This window comes from Bubalus kerabau, chromosome 3 (assembly GCF_029407905.1).
Source record: "Bubalus kerabau isolate K-KA32 ecotype Philippines breed swamp buffalo chromosome 3, PCC_UOA_SB_1v2, whole genome shotgun sequence".
In the NCBI taxonomy this organism is placed as follows: domain Eukaryota; kingdom Metazoa; phylum Chordata; class Mammalia; order Artiodactyla; family Bovidae; genus Bubalus; species Bubalus kerabau.
Genome location: NC_073626.1, coordinates 146,158,287 through 146,175,734, shown reverse-complemented (window position 1 = coordinate 146,175,734; position 17,448 = coordinate 146,158,287). Strand labels below are relative to the sequence as shown.

The 17,448-nt window shown below is 39.2% G+C and overlaps 1 protein-coding gene across 8 annotated transcripts in view; it reads right to left on the bottom strand.

Moving 5' to 3' along the window:
- The window catches only part of ICOS (inducible T cell costimulator), a 114,503-nt gene that overhangs the window by 61,680 nt on the left and 35,375 nt on the right, over positions 1–17,448 (bottom strand). For 5 of the 8 annotated variants that reach the window (XM_055573188.1, XM_055573187.1, XM_055573191.1 and 2 more), the window contains 4 exons: positions 15,202–15,540; positions 14,511–14,617; positions 13,090–13,174; positions 10,598–12,660 (listed from right to left, as the gene is read on the bottom strand). The exons of 1 other annotated variant lie outside the window; for it this stretch is intronic. In XM_055573188.1, coding sequence (XP_055429163.1) covers positions 12,620–12,660; positions 13,090–13,174; positions 14,511–14,617; positions 15,202–15,540 — 572 coding nt within the window. In that variant the 3' untranslated portion in view covers positions 10,598–12,619. Of the gene's footprint in view, positions 1–10,597; positions 12,661–13,089; positions 13,175–14,510; positions 14,618–15,201; positions 15,541–15,877; positions 16,439–17,448 lie in introns of those variants that run through there. 2 more of the 8 variants (XM_055573192.1, XR_008712088.1) reach the window with 2 other exon arrangements.

Genomic DNA, 17,448 nt, shown 5'->3' with positions numbered 1-17,448 from the left:
GTTTAACATAATTAAAAATAAAAAACACCTCTGCTCCACACCTGAGTTAAAATCCAACTGAGAAAACCAACTCTCAACTGAGTACAGGAAAAAGATCAAAATGTTAGATTTATTACAATGAAAGCTAAGGTACAGTATGTGGTGTATGCAAGAAAAATGGATTACTGATACTCTTTACTATCTCTCATTCACATACGAATTAGACCTTTAGGAAAGCCAACTCAAGGAGAAAACTTTGATCTTCAAAATAAAACAATATCCAGGACCTCTGCCTCCCACTGATGTAGGATAGAGAGGACATGATAGAAATTAGCACCCAGGGCTTGGAACTTTGTGATAGATCAGCTCCACTAAATGGATCAGTGTGTACCAATGGATGTCTCCTACCATCAGAAAGGATGGAGTAGGAAAGAAGACAGGTAAATGATGAGGGTGTTAATTAAGGACTTCCATATAAAATTTAAAGCAAGAATAGGGGAAGAGTTAGTTCCCCCAAATAGTCCCCATTTTTTCTCTCTTCCTTTGGGATTCATCATGAATTATGTCAACCAAAACAGTGATCATTCTCTGAAAGGGAGGAAACCAGCTGTTGATCAAGGCAGTCTTATTTCCACCTTCATGAGTTGCTTCCTTAGTATCACCTATTGATCCTTTGGTAACCTTCTGGGGAAGCATAAAAATGCTCCAGACAGTATACTAATGAGATTAACTCCAAATCTACACTGTATCCAAGGCTGAGACTTTGCTTCCTCTTCTATTTCCCATCCCAAATGATGTCCAACTACACTGCCCACTGTAGCTTACCAGAGGTTAGGCAATACAACTAAAATGCTACACCAACATATTCCACACAGAAATTTCCAACAAAATAAAGATGACAGAACTTTGCATAGAAACTCCTTCCCATTGTGAAATTCCCAGAAGAAATTGAAGTCCAAATATTAAATTCTCTTGCAAGTTAAGGTTCAAATAATTTAACATGCAAAAGAATTAACATCCTTAATTCTTCTTCTCCATATTGCAAAGTGGCTCTGTGAGGAGGCCTTACAAATAGCTGTGAAAAGAAGAGAAGCGAAAAGCAAAAAAGATATACCCATTTGAATACAGAATTCCAAAGAATAGCAAGGAGAGATAAGAAAGTCTTCCTCAGTGATCAGTGCAAAGAAATCAAGGAGAACAATAGAATGGGAAAGACTAGAGACCTCTTAAAGAAAATTATAGATACAAAGGGAACATTTCATGCAAAGATGGGCTCCATACAGGACAGAAATGGTATGGACCTAACAGAAGCAGAAGATGTGGCAAGAATACACAGAAGAACTGTACAAAAAAGATCTTCATGACCCAGATAATCATGATGGTGTGATCACTCACCTAGAGCCAGACATCCTGGAATGTGAAGTCAAGTGGGCCTTAGGGAGCATCACTACGAACAAAGCTAGTGGAGGTGATGGAATTCCAGTTGAGCTATTTCAAATCCTGGAAGATGATGCTGTGAAAGTGCTGCACTCAATATGCCAGCAAATTGGGAAAACCCAGCAGTGGCCACAGGACTGGAAAAGGTGTTTTCATTCCAATCCCAAAGAAAGGCAATGCCAAAGAATGCTCAAACTACCACACAATTGAACTCATTTCACAGGCTAGCAAAGTAATGCTCAAAATTCTCCAAGCAAGCCATGCTTCAACAATACGTGAACAGTGAACTTTCAGATGTTCAAGCTGGTTTTAGAAAAAGCAGAGGAACCAGAGATCAAAATGCCAACATCTTCTGGATCATGGAAAAAGCAAGAGAATTCCAGCAAAACATCTATTTCTGCTTTATTGACTATGCCAAAGCCTTTGACTGTGTGGATCACAATAAACTGTGGAAAATTCTTAAAGAGATGGGAATACCAGACCACCTGACCTGCCTCTTGAGAAACCTGTATGCAGGTCAGGAAGCAACAGTTAGAACTGGACATGGAACAACAGACTGGTTCCAAATAGGAAAAGGAGGACGTCAAGGTTGTATATTTTCACCCTGCTTATTTAGCTTATATGCAGAGTACATCATGAGAAACACTGGGCTGGATGAAGCACAAGCTGGAATCAAGATTGCCGGGAGAAATATCAATAACTTCAGATATGCAGATGACACCACCCTTATGGCACAAAGCAAAGAAGAACTAAAGAGCCTCTTGATGAAAGTGAAAGAGGAGAGTGAAAAAGTTGGCTTAAAGGTCAACATTCAGAAAACTAAGATCATGGCATCTAGTCCCATCACTTCATGGTAAATACATGGGGAAACAGTGGAAACAGTGACAGACTTTATTTTGAAGGGCTCCAAAATCACTGCAGATGGTGATTGCAGCCATGAAATTAAAAGACACTTACTCCTTGGAAGGAAAGTTATGACCAACCTAAACACCATATTCAGAAGCAGAGACATTACTTTGCTAACAAAGGTCTGTGTAGTCAAGGCTATGTTTTTTCCAATAGTCATGTACGGATGTGAGAGTTGAACTATAAAGAAAACTGAGCACTGAAGAATTGATGCTTTTGAACTGTGGTGTTGGAGAAGACTCTTGAGAGTCCCTTGGACTTCAAGGAGATCCAACCAGTCCATCCTAAAGGAGATCAGTCTTGGGTGTTCATTGGAAGGACTGATGTTGAAGATGAAACTCCAATACTTTGGCCACCTGATGTGAAGAATTGACTCATTTGAAAAGACCCTGATGCTGGGAAAGATTGAAGGCAGGAGGAGAAGGGGACGACAGAGAATGAGGTGGTTGGATGGCATCACCGACTCAATGGACATGAGTTTGAGTCAACTCTTGGAGTTGGTGATGGACAGGGAGGCCTGGCGTGATGCAGTCCATGGGGTCACAAAGAGTTGGACACGACTGAGCAACTGAACTGAACTGAATTGAAAGGGTTTAAGCTCAGATGTCTAGTGGAGTCTAGGTTCTTTTGACTACTACTGCCTGGGATTTTTATCACTGATGTCGGCATCAATTTTGTTTTTCCCTCACATTTAAAGAAGTCTTACTTTGATTGTTACAGCAGCATTGCACATGAAATTTAAAACAGGACAAAACTGAGACCCTAGAAATCTCATCTCAGGCAAAACTGTGCCCTGAACACAATACTTAGTCTAGACGCATGTTCATTTGGCCAAAGATCATGGCAATGAATCAGTGGTAATGAAGGGCAGTCAGAGTGGAGAAGTTCTCAATTCTAGTCATGCCAGGATGCCGATCAGCTGATGTCAGTTATCTGTAGTTCATGACTATGAACTTAAGCCCACCTGGGACAAATTTCTCTTAGATTAATACTACATCTGAGAAAAAATCCAAAAGCATACTCTCTTTTTTCTTGGAGAGAGGTGCTAAAGATGCAATAGCCATCTTAAAAAGGGTAGAAATTTATAGTGGTTAGAGTACCAGTCAGATGGTCTTATTTCCATTTCCCTTTTGAGTTTTGGGGTAGTAGAAGATAGGAGCTGAGTCCCAGAAGTCAGGGATCTAGCCTTCATTTCCACTGACCATTTCACTCAAAACCAGTTTTGGGCCAGACTTCTCATGTGTGGTTAGAAGGAAGAGAGATCTTGGATGAATAAGAGGGTTACACCAGTGTCTCCTGGGTCAAGAGCAGAGAGGGGTGTTGAGAGAACACTGGCCCTGGAGGGGAGGTGGGGGCTTGGAGGTGGGGACAAGTCCTGGTGATGAAGGAGAAGAAAGAAAAGGAAAGTGAAATTGACAAAAGGGCCCCAATAGAGTCTCTCCACATGCTCCCCACACTTCCTCTTTCTTTGTCTTCTTCAGTCTTCCTTCATCGGTGGAGAAGTTGGGAGATAAGAGGGGTAACTCGAGTTAATGTTTAGGGAGAGGATATAGGGTCTGTGAAATTGACTTGTGTAAGATAAAGCAAGTGGGAAAACAGATAAGCAAAGGAAATAAAAGGTACAGTTTCTAGTCTCTTTATGATACTAGGAATGTTAACCATGAAAAATTATTTTACTTCTTTAGACCATCAACAAAGTTGGACTGTGGATCCTTGTAGATTCTGTGGTTGCAGAGCCTGTGGAGTTTCTGTGGTTATTCTGTTGAGCTTTATAAATATCTTTTCTTGTGATCAGATTTGATATCTCAGGCCTCACCTTCACACATGTAAAATTGAATATTCTAGACATTTTAAAATCTGGACAGTGGGATTTCTATAGCATTTTGCTTAAAATTCAGAAGTTAACATAAAATTCCTTTAGGATGACAGAGTGGTATTAGACAGGGACGAGAAGGATGGAGAGGCATTTTGGTTATTTTAAATCACTCCTTTGGTCCTCACATACCAAGAGGGTTTAATCTCAAAGTACTGTTTGGGAAATGTTAGGCTGAATTTAAGCTTCAACTAGATGGCAGTCAGTGGTTCCCATATTTCTCATGTTCATTCACTTGGATTTCTTTACGTTAAAAGAAGAATGCTTCCCAGAAATTGCCATTTTTCTTGACTGTTGCTAGGAAATAAATTCAAACCCCACAGCATTTAATATATATCATAGGATAGAGGAAAATAGAAGATCCCTACCTTGGTTTCCATTAGAGTGGAAACTCTGACCCAAAATAATTTAATTAAGTCTAGCCCACTTCCCACATTAATAAAGTGAACAGATATTAAAAATTAACATCAGCTTCTTTTAGGATGCTGGCAGGCACTTCCAGAGGATGCAAGATAAAAACTTATTTCATAGTGGTGAGGACCAAATGACTCCTGGCTAAGTGAGGCAATTGAGTCTTTTCTTAATCTGAGCTTAAACTATACTGATTCCCAAGCATAGTTTGTTTTGGGGGGATTTGCTTATTTTAGTCAGAGAAGGCAATGGCACCCCACTCCAGTACTCTTGCCTGGAAAATCCCATGGTCGGAGGAGCCTGGTAGGCTGCAGTCCATGGAGACGCTAAGAGTCGGACACAACTGAGCGATTTCACTTTCACTTTTCACTTTCATGCATTGGAGAAGGAAATGGCAACCCACTCCAGTGTTCTTGCCTGGAGAATCCCAGGGACAGGGGAGCCTGGTGGGCTACTGTCTATGGGGTCGCACAGAGTTGGACATGACTGAAGTGACTTAGCAGTAGCAGCAGCTTACTTTAGTGGACCAATTAGTAAACAAACCATTGGGTTTACAGCTCCTTTTGGTGGATGTAGTGGAAAGGAAATTGGACTTGGCAAAACTGTATTCACTGTTGCCCACTGGACTGAAACCGATTCTGGCCCATCCTCCTTCCATCTCAGCACCTGCTCTGCAAAGAGTAATGAACTTCAGCCATCCAGTTAGCTGAAGCCTAAAACTAATCACAACACTAGGGCCAAGAATAGGAATATTGTCCACTGGACAGGGAAAGAATCTAAAGAGGCAATAACTGGAGCTTTGTCAAAGAAGGGTTTGAAATTTCAGAAAGAGAGAATTAGAGAAAGGGGTAGGGCATCCAAAGTATAGAGACTCAAGTTGAGAGTGGAAGGAAAAGTTCATAAGGGATTCCCCACCCCCAACACCCTGATGGTTAGGGGACTATGGAAGACAGAATAATGGGCTAGGAAAGATATCCCAGTCTTAAGCCCTGAAATCTGTGGATGACCTTCCAAGGCAAAGGGGACTTTGCAGACATTTGCAGATGCCATTTGGTAAGGATCTTGAGATGAGAAATCATCCAGGTGGACCCTCAATGCAATCCTTATAAGAGAAAGGCAGAGGGAGACTCCACAACGATGGGACTACAGAAGCGGAGATTGGAGTGATGACAAACCAAAGACCACTGACAGCCACTGGAAGCACTGGAAAAGCAATAAAATGGATTCTTCCCTGGAGGCTCCAGAAGGACCAGCCTTGGGCCATCCATTGACTGTAGGCCAACAAAGCTGATTTTGGACTTCTGATCTCCAAAACTCTAAGAGAATAAATTTCTGTTGTTGTAAGCCCCCAAGTTCATGATAATTTGTTACAGCAGCCTCAGGAAACCAATACAAGGACAATGTGAACTAGGAAGAAAGAGCAATTTTTTCATGTGTTGTGAATGGGAAAGTGCAGAGAGGAAAAGGAAGTGATGGGCAGGCTGCTTGGAGAAGGCTCTAGGAGAAGAAAGGAGGGGGCTACTGCTTCCAGAGCTGCCCCCAGGCGTGCAAGAGGCACTGATGAGGAGGACAGGGTTTTTTTTAATGACATTTTTTTCTGTCCTTTGTGAATGAAACCCATCCCCATTTGGGCATGTTCTCAAAAGACTGGAAAGATATATTTTCAGTTAACGTTTATTTCTGATGCAATGTTACGGTTTTCAATGTAATTCTGAGTAAGCTCGGAGATATCTGGGTTTTATCCTGGGGGTTTTAGAGAATGTTTCTGATGTTTTGGACCTAAAATGGCCGAGGGGCGGGGGGGAGTATTCAACTATGTCTTCCTAGCGTAGCTCAAGAGAGCATTTCATTATGACTTCCAAAGTAAGGGAATAATAATGCAAGATAGTGTCATGTCCATTAGACAAGCTGTAGTCATTTTGGACCATGACCCATAATTAAAGCCAAAAGGACAGAGTAGAGAGAGACTGTATTGAGGAGAAGTTACAAATAGGGTTTAGTGTTTCTGGCAAAGAACCATACATAGATGCCATTATAATCTTCATGTACATGAAAACTAAAAACTCCCCCATACAAAATGAGATTTGTTTTTTTTTCCAAAATGGCTAAATATAATTTTTGTATGTTAAAGTTTACAGAGTCCTTTTGAAAGGACTTGCTAGAAAGGGAATGGGAGTAGATAGTGATATTATATACAGGAGAGAAAAGAGACTAGCTGGCCCAGGAGTGCTTGGCATGGAGAAGTACAAAGGTATCTAGATGTGTCATGGCAGAAGGAGAAGCTGTTGAAATGTTAGTCAGTGGCTAAGTAATGTCTGATTCTTCAGTCCCCTGAAGTGGCCCCAAGGAGGCAAGGCTTCCCTGTCTTTCACTATCTCCCAGAGTTTGCTCAAACTCATGCCCATGGAGTCACTGATGCCCTCCAACCATCTCATCCTCCGTCACTCCCTTCTCCTCTTGCAGGGCTGTGAATTCAGTTTCTGTTAGTTTACAATTGTATTTAGTTTTGTTTCATTAAAAAAAATATTAAGCCAGGCAGCTCCCTTTTCCACAAGCCTTTTTGAGACTTTAAAATTATTGTAGAGAAGAGATTCTTTTCTATATTATAAAAAACAATTATCCAACACAGTAATATCGGTATCTGTCATTTTTCCACTTCTGTTGAACCCAGCCTCAGTGGACACCCTTTCTTAAGGACAGAGGTCAGTAACAGACATCCATGGTTTGGTGAAGGCTTTTATCCAGCAGAGATCAGGAAATTGAAATTGAAAACTTTCATAAAAAGCTCTATGCTAAGGAGACTTGGAAAGAAAGGAAGATTTTTAGTCATGGTTAGAGCAGTCCCTGAAATGAGAAAAGAATGGATAGACTTGGAAGACAAAAAAGTAAGAATCCACAAGTGTTGGTTTTAGGGATAATTTTCAGGTTTGTTGATAGACACTCTTATTGCCTTTAGATGGATTATATGGCAAAGTGGAGAATAGCTTAGACTCACATTGAACCACAAACACTAATCAGCAAGAGAAAAATAAAAGGTGGCATAGAGTGAACGACATCCAAGGGTAGCTTCCCTTTAAATTCACCAGCGTCTTCTCACTGAAAATATAGACTGTGGGAGGGGAATTAAATGTTGATATTGATGCAGTCACCCTCCTAGAAAATTCAAAATTCCCTGTTTCTCATTGTCACAGAACAAAGGTTGACAAGCAGGTAGAATGAGCATAGCCTGTCTTCCATGGCATGAAGAGAAATCTTATGTACCCAATACAAGAGAAAAATTATAAAACAGAGTGGGAAATGGGAAGAGGATTTAGAGCACCCAAAGAACAAGTGGTCCCCTCACATAAAGAATGTGAATGTTACAAGGTGGAGAAGTGTATTCACCAGAATTCAAGATGACACTTCTAAGCAAGGAGGTCAGATCCTAGGAGGACTCTGTGTCCCAGGGCGCTGGACACAGCGGAGGGGAGTGGAAGGGCAACAGATGGCAACTTAGTGGTTAAGTGAGGAGGGCAACAAAGAGATTTTTCTAAAGGTGTACACAGAGTCAAGGAACAAACAGGAGAGGATGAAGCACCAGTTACAAGCAACAGTGGGAAAATAGGCTTTCCCTAGTCCTGGAGGATCAAAGGATATCTAAGCTGGAGTTACCCCAGAAGCCAAAGCTGAGACAAGGATGCTAGGGCAGGAAGTTTATGTGAGAAGTGAAGGAGATGCCAGTAGGGATGTAAGCAGGTAGACAGGGAAGGAATGGTGGCCAATAAAGCATATCGAATTGAACCAGTAGTCATTGTAGGCAATCAGAACTTAACACAAAGGGCAAGCTCTAGGAGCCAGTATAAAGCACAAGCCATAGGTTAGACATCCCAGGCCAAGGGAGACACTGTGGCCCCCAGTTGAAGATGGAGAAACCACCCAGACTGGGGTGTTAGAGCCCAAACAGAGTTAAAGGGGTTCCATGGGGTAGGGGCATCCATGGGGGTGGGAGCACCCAGCATAGGGAGTGAGAACCTAGACAGAAAGAGGAAGCTATCATGTGGTGGGGGAAGGAGGTGCAACCAAGATGGGAGATTGGTTTCATTCTGGGGGACTGATCAAACAAGTGACATATTAAGGATAATAAGAGTCATATTTCTCAATGTCATAAGAGGAACAAATAATAGAAAGGAATAAATCTAGAATGAACTTTATTGTGTTGCATTAGAATCAAAGGCAAAGGTGTGAACTCATGAATTTCAAAACAGCAGATGTGGGTATAGAAATAAACACAATTGTAAATGTGTATATGTATGCATATAATGTGTGTGTATATATATATACACATATTTCTATCCATACCTAGGTATACATGTTATATATGCATGTATATTTGCATCCAGGCTTCCTAGGTGGTGCTAGTGGTAAAGAACATGCCTGCCCATGCAGGAGACATAAGAGACATGGGTTCGATCCCTGGATCAGGATGATCCCCCGGAGGAGGGCATGGCAACCCACTCCAGTATTCTTACCTGGAGAATCCCATGGTCAGAGGAGCCTGGTGGGCTACAGTCCATAGGGTTGCAAAGAGTCAGACATGACTGAAGCGACTTAGCATGTTCAATTTGTATCTACACACATACACACACACATATATACACACACATATTTACATCTACATTTGTGTATATGTGGGTATGTGTGTCCCATTTCTGTCCAGTAAGGATCCTGGAGCAAGGATATCCCAATAGGAATGAACACTCACTAATGCTTAAATCTTGGCTTCTAAAAACCATTGTCCACTTAAAGAAATCAGGGATCCGTGGGGAAACAACTGATTCCAGCACTGGGGAAAACAAGAGCTGAGCCTGAAGGATCTTGTTCTGCCAGAAAGCAAGGAAGAGCTGAAAGAATGATGGAGACCTGGTTGAAAGACACCAGAGCCAGTTTGAGTAGGCGCCCACTGGCCAAGGATGGGACAATTCAAGCATCAAAACAGACTAAAGATAGTAATAGATGTTTGCCACTGAATAAAACAGGAAATCATACATATATATTAAATAGATGGACAAATGACTAAATTGACGCTTCAATGAGGAACAGATGATTCACAAAACTTGAAAGTACCTCCCTATAAACTGTCACTATAAACAGGAAAAGAGCTAACTTTACAGAGGAGAAGCTTTACAGATAGCAGCTTAGTCAAGGGATCAAAATGCCTGTTGTCAGTAACATAACAAGTTGAGATTTCGAACCACCTGACAAGATGCAATTAAAAGAAAGTAGCATCGCTTCCCAGAGAAGGCAATGGCAACTCATTCCAGTGTTCTTGCCTGGAGAATCCCAGTGACAGGGGAGCCTGGTGGGCTGCCATCTATGGGGTCGCACAAAGTCAGCCACGACTGAAGCGACTTAGCAGCAGCAGCAGCAGCATCGCTTCCATGTTCTTTTGGCTAAAGGTCAATAAAAGCTGATTTTAATTATGAAAAAACAGCAGACTGAGCCAAATCAAAGGACCTTCTACAGAATAACTGCTTATAATCTTCGAAAGAGCCAAGGCCATAGAAATCAAGGCTGAGGAACTGTCCAGAGCAAAGTTCGCAACAAAGGTGTGACGACTAAATGCATAATTCTATCCTTATCCTATTACAAGGATATCTGGAAAAACTTGAATGTAGTCTGAGAATTAGGGGCAGCAATGTAACCATGCAAATTTTCTGATGTTGACGATAGTATTGTGTTTATGGAGAAAAGGGGCTTGTTTGTTACAGGAAATACATACCAGTTGGAGGTGATAGGCTATTAGGTCAAAAACTTAGAACTAATGCCCTATTAGGGCATTTTAGTGGCCTTCCAACTATATGTTTGTGATGGCCTCAATTAAAAAAAAAAAATGAGAACCAAAAGAACAACTGTTCCAAGCTGTATGACAATCTTTAAGAACGAGGTCAGATTTGCACATGCTGGCTACAGTAATCATTTCCCTCCTCCAAGAAAACAGATATTTTCAGTTGCTGAGTATCAATTGTTTATTCTTCAGCTTCCTAATACTACTAAAATCTATTTCATAATTAGCTCCTCTTAAAACCAGCTTTTATTTCACAGAAATTGTATCCTTTAATAATTCCCTTTGAAACATACAGGGCTAAGGATGCAGGTGTTTCAGAGTACAACTCAGACAACCAGGAGAAGTGGACCACCTGAGGGCTGTCCTCCCCACTTGACACCCCACGCAGAAAGCTACAAACAATTCTGGGAACACCTCTGCAAAGCCAGCCAGGTTGTCCAACTCAGTAGAATATCGTACTTGATTCAAATTACACATTCAGTACTGTACTGTACATATCCAGCATCACACATGCTTAAAATAATATAAGTATGCATAATGACATATCAGGTCTCATTTTTAAAGTAATGATAAGCAGGCAACTACACATTCTAAAACTACTAAATAATCCCTTTTTACCTAAATTGAAAATATCACATACACATTGGCTGCTTCAGAAGCCTTGGGCATGCAGACAGGAAGTGAAGAAAATATTTCAGCTAAGAATAATCACATGTTACATGTACTTAAGAATCTCTACAGCCAAACTGAATGCAAAGGAAGACTGTCTTGAAGAGCCAGGGCCAGTTTCCAGGCTGAATGGTTACTAGGAGGGGTCGGGGGGATCATACAGATGTTTTCCTGACACATCTGTGTTTCATCACAGATCCTGGAGGAAAAGTCAAGCAGACCCACTCTGGTTCCCAGGGTGGCTTCAGCCCCAGGGGCAAGACCACCTGGTTGTCCTGGTCAGTAGAGTCTCCCAATTCTGGGAATTCCATCCAGGTCTGGATAGCTGCTCCAGGCTGGTAGAGGCCACTTCAACCTGTAAAGAACAGCGGCATCATGGCTGAAGCTTGGCAGCGACCTCTAAGAACTGCAGCCTTCTGCTGAATGGATCATGGGCTTTACCTTCCAGGACAATGCTTGACAAAGAAAGATGGTTTTCTTAGTTTGTTCAAAATTTTAGCATGATCTCCAAAAATAGGCTGGTTTGTAATTAATAGCACCGTGAAAACATAAAAATAGTAGAAAAAAAGTGTCAAAAAATGAAGTCACTTTTGATTATGAGCAGTGCTTCCTACCACTGATGTCAACATGTCAGCAAAGTAAACCATTTGGAAAGTAAACTGAAGGCAAAGTAAATCTTTTTCATAGAATACATTATAAGGACATCTGGAAAATTTGGGGAAATTTGGGAAAATAAGATATCTCTCTGGAGCAAAAATTATGCTTATTTAGGGAGAATACAGGCAAGTTATATTCACTAGACTGCAACTACATATATGTAACTGAGCAGCAGAAGGAAAAAAATGTAGACAGTAGCTCCCAACTCGGTATGCCTGTCAAGTAGTTAGGTAGAAGCATTTTTAAAAGGAAAATTGAGGGCAGAAGAAAGCATCTAAATTGTCGGGGCAGTGGTCAACTGGGGTTAAAAAGTTGGAAAAGAGTGCTGTGTACAAACGTATAAGTATGTTATTGTTACACATCCACACCTCAGAAATAAAATAACTACAGTTTTCAAGCATCTTCCTCTACTGCCTGATTATGAAAGGAATGGTCATCCCTACAGAAAGAAGCGGTAGTCTGTAGTGAAATGCAGATAGACTCTGGCTCTCAGCTGCCCATTTGCTTTGCAGATTTGGTACCCCTGACATCTTTAAAACATTTTTGTAGATGTGTTTGTTCTCCTGGCTGGTGCTTTGCTAGAAGCAGATGTGAAAACAGGGATTCCATCCCAGTGAGGTCTGTTTGTTGAACACACATGAGCTGGGCTTTCTATAAAGCTAGTTGCAAGAGGGTATTTGTTTTAAGAGAACTCAACAGTACTAAGGCAGTCTGTTAAAATCCCTATTGACTGACGTCGTCAGTGGTCCAGACTGAATAAAACTCTAGCAGAAGATGTATGTAGTCAAATCAAGTCAGACTCTCTGTGGTCCAGGAAACAGAGAATCTTGCCCTTCAAGTTGTAGAGAACTGGCCAAGGTGGTTCATGCCTGGGTGCCAGGGAGTTCCAAATTACGGGTCACATCTGTAACAGAAATATAGCATAAATTCTTTAAAAGTTCTTTATGTCCCAAGCCCATTCAACAAAACTTCTCCTTTCCTCTGCCTCTTATAAACACACACACATATACACGCACACAGGGAAACACATACCCCTTCCAAACTCTTCTTTATGTTTCAAGATTGAGCACCAATTCTACATTTTCCATGGAGTTTGACCCAACCTGTATTGTAAACTTGGCTCCTATTGCAAACTTTGAGCTCTACCATATTGTTTATTTTCAGTGAATGAGACAAAGCATCAATTCAGTGAAAATGAAACTTTGGCATTTTACAGAAAATACTAAAATTCTGTCTTAGAGACATCTTCCCTTCTTTTAAAATAAAAAATTGAAATTATAGGCTTCATGTAAAGAACACTCTTCCTTTCCCAAATCCCCGTGTGTCACTGTACCTGTGGGTGCAGGCTTTTTAGCAGTGTTCACCGCTGCCATGAACATATATTCACTGTTAGGGTCATGCACGCTGGTGGGATACTTCTGCAAGAAAAGTCAGAAACATGGTTTGTCTTCTCTTCCCCATCTCCATTCTTGTGTGTGTGTGTGTGTGTTACTGATTTCTATTCTTTGTTGAAGCAGTATGTGACAAAGTATTAAATGTGACTTAGGCTCTTGACTTTGGGATTCCCTGATAGCTCAGTTGGTAAAAAATCTGCCTGCAATGCAGGAGACCCCAGTTTGATTTCTGAGTCAGGAAGATTCACTGGAGAAGGGATAGGCTACCCACTCCAATATTCCTGGGCTTCCTTTGTAGCTTAGCTGGTAAAGAATCCGCCTGCAATTTGGAAGACCTGGATTCAATCCCTGGGTTGGGAAGATCCCCTGGAGAAGGGAAAGGCTACCCACTCCAGTATTCTGGCCTGGAGAATTCCATGGACTGTGTAGTCCATGGGGTCGCAAAGAGTTGGACACAACTGAGAGACTTTTACTTCCAAGGGGAACCATATGTGTAAAGGACTTTAAATAAAAGGCTTTCTGCTCGGTATCTTTTCTCATTTATGCCTTTACTTTTCCTTCCGCCGTAGACTTAAGACCACAGGACTTATCTTACTCTCTTCCTTGTTTGTCTCTCTTTTCAAATTCCCTTCTGGAAACAAATACACATACTGTATGGCCAATGATCACACTGTGGATGTACTTGAAGGTGCTAACATCCTTGCATAATACTCAGAATGGTATAATTTCTTTGAGAACCCATTTTGTGATAGATTAAAAAGAATATTCTCCAGCACAGAGAGATTTTCGTTGTTATTGTTCTTTTATCTTTCTGCATAGCTTTTCAGTGATTTTCTTTAAAAGCAAAGAGTCCTAATAACTTACCATGTAAAAAAAACTGGCAGTTTCTTTCTCAACTACTGATGGCATCTTCCAAGACTTTCTCACTGATTGTTTCTTAATTGACAAGTTGAGGAAAGCTTATAACTGTTTTATCTGCCCTGACTTTGGAAACTTAGAATCAAATTTGCAGTCCACATGGAATAATATTTTTTAAAGTCGGAAGCATCTTTTTTAAAAATCTTTTAAACTTCCTTTTCCCTTTTGGTCTTTCCATGGCCCCTTTCCCTTAGCATTTTGGAATAATAATAATGACATATCTCTCTGGAAGCCACTGAACTCTTCTTGGAATGAAGTGGCTATAAAGTAAATAAGCTTCTGTTCCAAGTTAGTAGTTTAATTAATAGGCACATCTTAAAGAAAAGACATTATCTGTCTGTTAATCAAATTATTCTGGCAAAAGCAAAACATACTCTGATGAGTAAAGAACTACTGATAGCCCCCAGTAAAGCTAGTGCAAGAAAAGATCGATATTGCTCACCTTTTTTGTAAGCCAATACATAAGGACACATCCAAAAACGCAGACTATAACAAAAGCTGCACATCCTATGGGTAACCAGAACTTCAGCTGGCAACAAAGCTCTGATTCTGGGTTGACAAAAAAGATTAGTTAGATAAGGAAAAAGTCTCAGAATCAAATCTCCCCTTTCACTGCTGAATTATAAGTTCATCTACTAAATTTAAAAGAGCTATTTAATCGAATAAAGTTTTTATTTAGTACAACCATGAAATGCAGTAAATAGTAAATAAATAACATCATCTCAGTATGATAGCAAGGATCCAAAAATAAAACCAAAAAGACCTATGTACATATATATCTACAAATGTGGTTAATGGAAAAGAATTTGCTGTCTATGTTCTTGCAAAACAATAAGAAAAGTAATGTAGAAAACTATTGTTTTCAATCATCTCACTTAATTCCACACACCCCAACAAAAAACCCAAACTTTAACTTTAGGTGGATAGAGGTAATAGCTCTTAAGCCATGGGTTTTGACATTTGTTCTAATTTTTTTCCTGATTTTCAACAGCATGTCTGTTTTAAAGACAATATGACCTATTTCTAACTCAGCAGTTTATATGATACTTGTTTGTTTAACTGTTTTCATTAGTGAGAAAAATGTTAAAATGCATATATACTCTTAAGTCTAGAAGATGAAAACAATATCTTACCATAAATATTCAAATATTCTCTGCTTAGAATATCTACTTGAAAAGGAGGAGGATCAAAAATTGACAATTTGCAGATGTAATAGCTGGCATAAGAACTGTCCAAATTATATAGAAAAAAAGAGACACTATTATTGGATAACTGAAATTTACAGACATTCAGATTCCTGATGGATACCGTGTCTTCATTTCCCTTAGTCTTAGTGAGATCACAGAGTACATTATCCCCTTTCAGCAACTGCATTTTAAATTGTCGAACAGTATCAGGGTATTTGCATAAAATTTGTACACCTCCATTGTGAAATATGAACATCTCAGATGCAGCAGAATCATTGAATTCTCCTGGGCAAAAAAAAAAAAGAAAGCAAAATTTTATGATTTTGTTCCGCTAATCATTGTATTTGAACACAAAAGTCATCTCTTCTCTTCATAAAGTCACCATCATTGCAACAAAATGAAAGAACTTCACAACCAAAATATAGAATATGAAGGTAGAACTGTGAATTAGGGAAAAACCTGACCAGAGACTTGTTCATCATACATGAGTACATAATATTTAATATATTAAATAATACATTTACATAGTATAAATCAAGCAGAAGTGGTTCCTGCCTTTTGGCAGATTTGATATTGGAGACAGATGACAAATAAATATGTAGTCATGCACCATAATTTATGCTAGAAATGGAGTACTATTCAAATATAGGTACATGGGTCCTAATTTTGATTGAAGAATTCAGATAATGCCACTTGGAGAAAGTGACTTTGACAATTAAAATTGAAGGAGGATTAGCACTTTAGTCAAACAATAAGAAATCGGGGGAAAAACATAGTTTAGGAAAAAAAACTTTTTAAAGCACAAAACAGCTTAAACTTAAAATAAATGATTATGTATAACTATATATTTACACTATATGCTCTAAGAGAGTGAAAGAACAAATGAAAATTACTTTCAAATGATAGAAACATGTCTTCTCTGAACCTCATCCATTGAGAACTGAATCAAAGTCTGATGATAAAGATAAAGATCCAGATTTTCTATTTACTTTCTCATTTTTAAAAACAAATTTGAAGCTTATAGGAAGCTAAAGTTGTTTTTGTGAGCTACATAGGAGATCACAGAAGAAAGAAGCTGAAATGGTTTTGGGCCGGTTGCAGATTCTGAGTTATAAGTTCAAACAGCTCTCTGCCTTCCTTTTTCCTTTTTTCTTCTTTCTTTTTAATATGATGAAACTTCAAACTGAAATTGTTTGGAAAAAATTATTAGCATGACAATTGCTAGTTTAAATTTTGAAATCCCTGGTTTTACTCTTGAGAAAACTATGTAACAAGTACAGAGAATTTTTAAGGAAAAAAATTACCTTTTGCTCCTATTCCAGTGAAATAGATATTATTTGTGCATTTTTTGCTCTTTACCTTCCAGACATATACTTATTTTATATAGCAAACATATTACTTAATGTTCTTCTATTGGCATTTAATATTATATTATAAATGTTCTATTTTTTACATAGTCATAATAGTTATCCTTTTTAATGCCTATACAAAAGGCTGAATGTCAATCTAGAATAACTTGTTAAAGCATTCCACTCATGTTGACTGGTTGGGGTTATTTCCAGCATCTTGATTTCATGTAAATATTTCAACATGTGGTAAAAATCTTTAAAGACTCTAACGACATTTTGCATGGCCATGTTGCTTTTGGGAACTGTTCCACTTTTTAACAGGACTAGCATTATGCAGGAGAATTCACTTGCTACAACTCTGCTTACACTAGTGTGTCAATTTTATTTAAGATTTACAATAGTTACTTATTTTTTAAAATATCTCTAGGCTTTCTATCTCTCATATTGTCAGGGGATAGATTTTCAACTTGAGGATTTGATTGTGAAAATATACACAAGTGTTCTATTTTTCAGTTATGGCAGTCCAGATTTTTCAAACTAACTCCCACACTGAAATAACCAAAAATGCTTAATGAAATGCCTAAAATTATTAGTTTAAAAGATTAAATGGTGAAAATAAAGAAGAAATTACTAGATTAAACTTAAAGAACCAGAATCCAAGGAGAAAAGCAAAGGTTAGAACTTGCTTTTACTTTGAGAGTGTATGCTGTTCTCTCAGATTTATATTTTTGTTTTCATGTCTCAACTTCCAGAGTCTGAAAGTGAGATATCTGGTAAAAGACATTTTATCAGATTTCTCCTTAGTAAGGTGAAATCCCCAAGGTTTGCGTTCTTGGAATACAGG